Genomic DNA, 5,336 nt, shown 5'->3' on the forward strand with positions numbered 1-5,336 from the left:
GAAATTTTATTGTAATCATTGAATAATGAGAGCTAACTTCCGAGTTTTGACTCGTTTGAGTAGGTTTTCTTTTACTAAAAAAATAGAAAATGTACTTTTTCGCATGGACATATCGTAAGATAGATTAGTATAGTCAGAGGTTGGTTAGCTTAGCAAAATCACTTGGTTAAAAATTAAATAAACTTTTTAACAGGTGAAACATGTATTTTGTTAATATAAACAAAAATTCTGCTAGTAGTAAACATGTATGAAGCACAAGTAATTTTGAGTCTAGATGGATAATACTCAAAGACACATATAACGAAACCTTTTTTTATTTAATAAATAAATATTAATTAGGACATTCTTAATCATAAAAGGATTCCTATAAATTAGATACGTGCACTGCAAGCGGGCACGATGTCGGAGCGCTCGCAGCTCTTGCTCTGGAAATTGAAGCCGAGTCCCGACGGGCAGACCATCAGGATGTACACTCTGTTGCGGCACATCAGGAACTGGTTGCAGCCGCCCACACTATAGGGGTAAATGTCACCGTTCGAGCAGTCAGTCCTGGGAGCGGCCGTCGTGGTAATGGGCGCTACTGTCGTAGTGGTGGTGGTTGTGGTCGGGGGCTGTTTCGTGGTCGTTGTTGTCGTTGTCGAGGGTGTCGCCTGCTCGATGCAGGGTACTCTGGGAGCAGTTGTGATGACGCATGCGCTGCTGGTCCTGACCTCCTGCTGGGCACAAGGCTCGAGCGTGGCCGGCTGACACGGCGGCAGAGTCGAAGGCGGAGGCGTCCGTGAGTTCTCACAACCGCATGCTGGCTTACCATTTACTAGAAAATAATAAAACCAATAAATAAAGACATCGAAAGTACAAAATATGAAGGTACAATATTTAAACAAGAATAACTTACCAGATTGCATGGCCAAAGCCAACAAAAGAACGGAGAACAATGTTGTCTTGAACATGACTATTGTTGTAGTGCTGTGAAGCTCTGATGTGAATTGTGACTCTACTTGTACTTACACTGTATTTATACAAAATCGTTTAGTTTGGAACATTTGGCATAATTATAATGGAATCATATAAATATTCTATTAGCGGTATTAAAGACATTATAAATACATTATTGTGAAATTATCATTTTTGTTAATTTTAATAAAAAAATGCTTATCAATAATTTCTTTGTTAGTATTAAATCAGTTTCATTTAAGTTAATTGTTGAGATGACAGTGTTACACCGCAGATAAGTAAAGCATGGAAATTGCACTTACTACTTGTAGGTACGATTAGCCACAGATGTTATAGTACATTACTTTGTTATATCTCATTACTTAAACTTACTTCGTAATTGTCATCGTCAATATATTTTGGAGGCACGAGCTGGTAGCAAGTTCTCTGCTATGCTAAAATAACGTATGAATTGCGGCCTCGAGATTTAAGTCTATTACCTAATAATCAGTAATCTCATTAAAATGCGAATGTTTGGATTGATGGATGAATGAATAGTTTGTTAAAAAGTATCTTCAGAACAGTTGTCGAGATCGCTCTGAAATTTGACATAGATGTAGAACATACATATCAGTCTTTCCCCTTGTGGGCGCTGCAGGTCTTACGTTGCGGGTTATAGTCAAAGTTTCGTTTAGAATTCTCGGTTAATTTACATATATAGGTCACAATAATTAATTAATTTAATTTGAAGTTATAGTGGTTTTTAAATATGTGAAAATATGGGGGCGCTGGGCAAAAAGGGCTGCGCAGTTCTGCCAATTGCAGTCTCTTACTGTTATACATATTTTTGGTAATAGGCGACTTCAACTTGAGTGGAATCCTATGGAGATCTAATAATCTATGTTTTGCTCCTGAGAATTACTCTAGTCGTGATGAAGTTATGCTAGTGGATGGATTAAGCACGATGGGCCTTGATCAGTATAATGGTGTGACTAATAAGTATGGTAAAATTCTAGACCTAGTACTCTCGAACTACTCAGTTTCGGTAATGGAGTGTCCTGAACCTCTTGTTTCTATTGATGCCTACCACCCCGCATTATTAATTGACACCGAAGTCAGTTTGTTGCCACCTCTAGATTGTGCTCCAGGTATGCGTTATATTTTCAGCAAAGGAGATTTTGAATCCCTTAACAAGGACATTGGTTTAATCGATTGGGATAAAGAATTTACACAACGGACAGTGGATGAATCCGTTGACTTTTTTAATAAAACTATAATTCACCTTCAAAATAAACATATTCCCCGTAGAAGGATTAATAATAAAACATATCCGGTGTGGTTCAACTTGCCTCTTATAAAAACGATTAAAGAAAAATATAAATACTTTAAAAAATTTAAGAATTATGGTAATAAATCAGATGAATTATCATTCAAGCTTTTGCGTGACAGAGTAAAAACGATGGAAGCTAAATGTTACCAAAACTATATTAATCTCTGTGAAAATTCTATTAAAAAGAATCCCAAGGCTTTCTGGAGTTTTGTTAAAAACCGCTACAACTCGCTTACTGTCCCTAGTACTCTTGTCTACAAAAATGAAACCTTCTCTGATGGTAAAGCAATCTGTGAGGCATTCTCTTCCTCTTTCCATACGTCTTTTCTAAATTCGTGTAACATTAATCAGTCAAAGCAAAATGCAAAGTCAAACTCACCCTCAAATACCCAATCAATATCACCGCATTCAGACATCTGTAGCGTGGAAGTGAAAGTTGACAAAGTGAAAAACATACTTCGCAATTTAGACCTATCGAAAGGGGCAGGGCCAGATAACATCTCACCCAAACTTCTTGTAAATTGTTCTTCGACTATATCCTTGCCTATTTCACTTCTTTTTCAAAAGTCCCTTCAAATGTGCGTAGTTCCTCGTATCTGGAAGTCTGCGTACATCACGCCTGTGCATAAAAAAGGTCCTAAAAGTGAAATAAGTAACTATAGGCCTATTTCAAAGCTTTGTGTTATCGCCAAAGTCTTTGAAAAAATTGTGCATGAACAATTATATTCGGCCGTAGCTTCGTCTTTTACTCCATTTCAGCACGGTTTTCTGCGAGGGCGATCTACTGTCACTAACCTCACGCTTTTTAATGATTTCCTTACCGAAGCTATGGACAGAGGCAACCAGGTAGATGTAGTATACACCGACTACAGCAAAGCATTTGATCGTATAGATTATGATGTACTGTTACGTAAGCTCTGCAATATAGGCATTAGAGGAGACCTACTTCGGTGGCTCTCATCATATATAAACAATAGATCTCAGGCTGTGGTACTAAATAACTACATTTCAAATTGGATTACTGTGCCTAGTGGTGTACCCCAAGGCTCTTTACTTGGGCCCTTTTTATTTGTGATATACGTGAATGACATTGCCTCTTGTCTTGAGTCTTCAAACCTTCTGTGTTTCGCAGACGACATGAAAATATTTGCCACAATATCATCGTTTGAAGACATGATATCACTTCAGGCTGATCTCAGTCGACTGGAAAATTACTGCACGACAAATAAACTCGATCTTAATCCCTTGAAGTGCTCGGTAATTACTTATACTCGAAAACGTATAGCACTTAATACTTCCTATACGCTGGGTGGTCAAAACCTGCCTAGATGCACAGACACCAGAGATCTGGGCGTTCATCATGATAACAATTTATTCTTTAATATGCATATTGACACTATTGCCAAAAATGCCTCCAAGTCGCTTGGGTTTATTATGCGACTCGCTAAATGCTTCACTGAAGCTAAGACTCTTAAAATACTATACTGTACATATGTTAGAAGTCAACTGGAGTATGCGTCGCAAGTATGGAATCCCCGATATCATAAATATATTGATAGGTTAGAAAATATACAGAAACGATTTATAAAGTTCCTTTGCTTTCACCAAAGACTTCCTTATCACTCTAAAGACTATATCCTCCTTTGTAAGAAATTCCATTTATTGCCACTTATGAATCGTCGTGAGATTGCCGACTTCATGTTTGTTCATAAAATACTAAAAAATAATATCGACTGTCCGGAATTGCTATGTAAATTCAACTTTAGTGTACCTAGCAAATCTTGTAGGTACAATCCCATCATATGCATACCGTACGCGTCAACTAATTACAGGCAGAACTCGTGTGTGGTGCGTGCGAGCTCCAGCTTCAACACACTGTGCAAGAAGTGTGATATCGACTAGTTTGCAACTAGTGTGTCCTCAGCGAGGAGTTGTCTAAGCCTGGATTTTTTCAGATAAATTGAGCGGTGGTTGAATATATATTTATATTAAAAAAAAAAAAAACGTCAAGTATTTATATCTCATGTGCTGACTGTCAAATTATTTAAGCTATTGCTATAAGTGTAGACTTGTAAATAGCTATATGTTAACTATCTTGTGTCTATTATTGTTACTTTCTAGCTGTCAGTCTACCATGTAAATAAATAAAATAAATAAATAAATAAATAAATACCTGTTGACACATTCCTCCCGCCCTGGACATGGTAAAAAAGGGCGCTATAGAAATCTCGCCCAGGGCGCTATAGATGTAAAACCGTTCCAATATGTGCCGCTTGCCACTCGCCTCTATGTCACATTCATTTCAAACCCACATCTTCAATTCGAAAAAAGCTTCGTTCAAATCGTTTCTATCAATGTTATTAACGTAATGACTATGACCTAACCTTCATTTAAAAAAAACCGTCTGACTGACGCTCCAATGGGTAAAATAGCGCCATCTATTGGTTACATTTTAGAACTGAGAATTCATATATTTTTGAATTTGAACCAAATAAACTGAAAAACAGCACTTTGGCATTTTGGAACATACTCAAAAACATAGAAAAAACGATTAAGCTGTAAAGAAAAAATTTCAGCTAGTGAGGTTTGAACAAGACATAATTTTTTTCAGTAATTTAGAATTTCAGTTTTTTATGTCCACTGTATGTGTTTTGTGCCTATGGCATTTTGGGGAAGATGACCAATGGAATGACATCTCACTCGTCAAATCGGTTTATGTGATAGGCTCTAGGCCGCCACAACGGCATTTACATATATAAACCCACTTATATAAAAAACTTACATTGAAAAATGACGACTAACTTCTTGGTTCAAAAGTAGGATTTTTTTTATTAAGAATATAGAAAATGTATTTGCCATGAACATTTCGTAAGAAATATTAGTATAGTCAGAGGTTGGTTAGCTTAGCAAAATCGCTTGGTTAAAAATCAAATAAACTTTTTTTTTTTCAGTATGCGCAGTATGATGGTTAAAAACTACATATTTTCAAGAAGGTGAAATATGTATTTTGTTAGCATAAACTAAAATTCTGCTAGTAGTCAACATGTATGAAGGTCAAGTAATCTTAGTCTTG

The 5,336-nt window shown here is 36.6% G+C and overlaps 1 protein-coding gene across 1 annotated transcript; it reads right to left on the bottom strand.

The window, feature by feature from the left end:
• Nucleotides 1-345: 345 nt before the first annotated feature.
• On the bottom strand, nucleotides 346-975 carry LOC106117492 (salivary glue protein Sgs-3-like). Its single transcript, XM_013311839.1, has 2 exons — nucleotides 896-975; nucleotides 346-814 (listed from the first exon to the last, which is right to left on the bottom strand). The coding sequence occupies exons 1-2, from the start codon at nucleotides 948-950 to the stop codon at nucleotides 372-374; spliced, it is 498 nt and encodes a 165-aa protein (XP_013167293.1). The 5' UTR covers nucleotides 951-975; the 3' UTR covers nucleotides 346-371.
• Nucleotides 976-5,336: the final 4,361 nt, after the last annotated feature.

This window comes from Papilio xuthus, unplaced genomic scaffold (genome assembly GCF_000836235.2).
Source record: "Papilio xuthus unplaced genomic scaffold, Pxut_1.1 DF827680.1, whole genome shotgun sequence".
NCBI classification, from domain to species: domain Eukaryota; kingdom Metazoa; phylum Arthropoda; class Insecta; order Lepidoptera; family Papilionidae; genus Papilio; species Papilio xuthus.

Excerpts from the sequence above, each read along its gene's own strand:
- LOC106117492 (XM_013311839.1), bottom strand. The coding sequence starts at position 950 with ATGTTCAAGACAACATTGTTCTCCGTTCTTTTGTTGGCTTTGGCCATG. Across the intron at positions 815-895 it reads GGCTTTGGCCATGCAATCTG|TAAATGGTAAGCCAGCATGC; the intron begins GTAAGTTATTCT and ends ATTATTTTCTAG.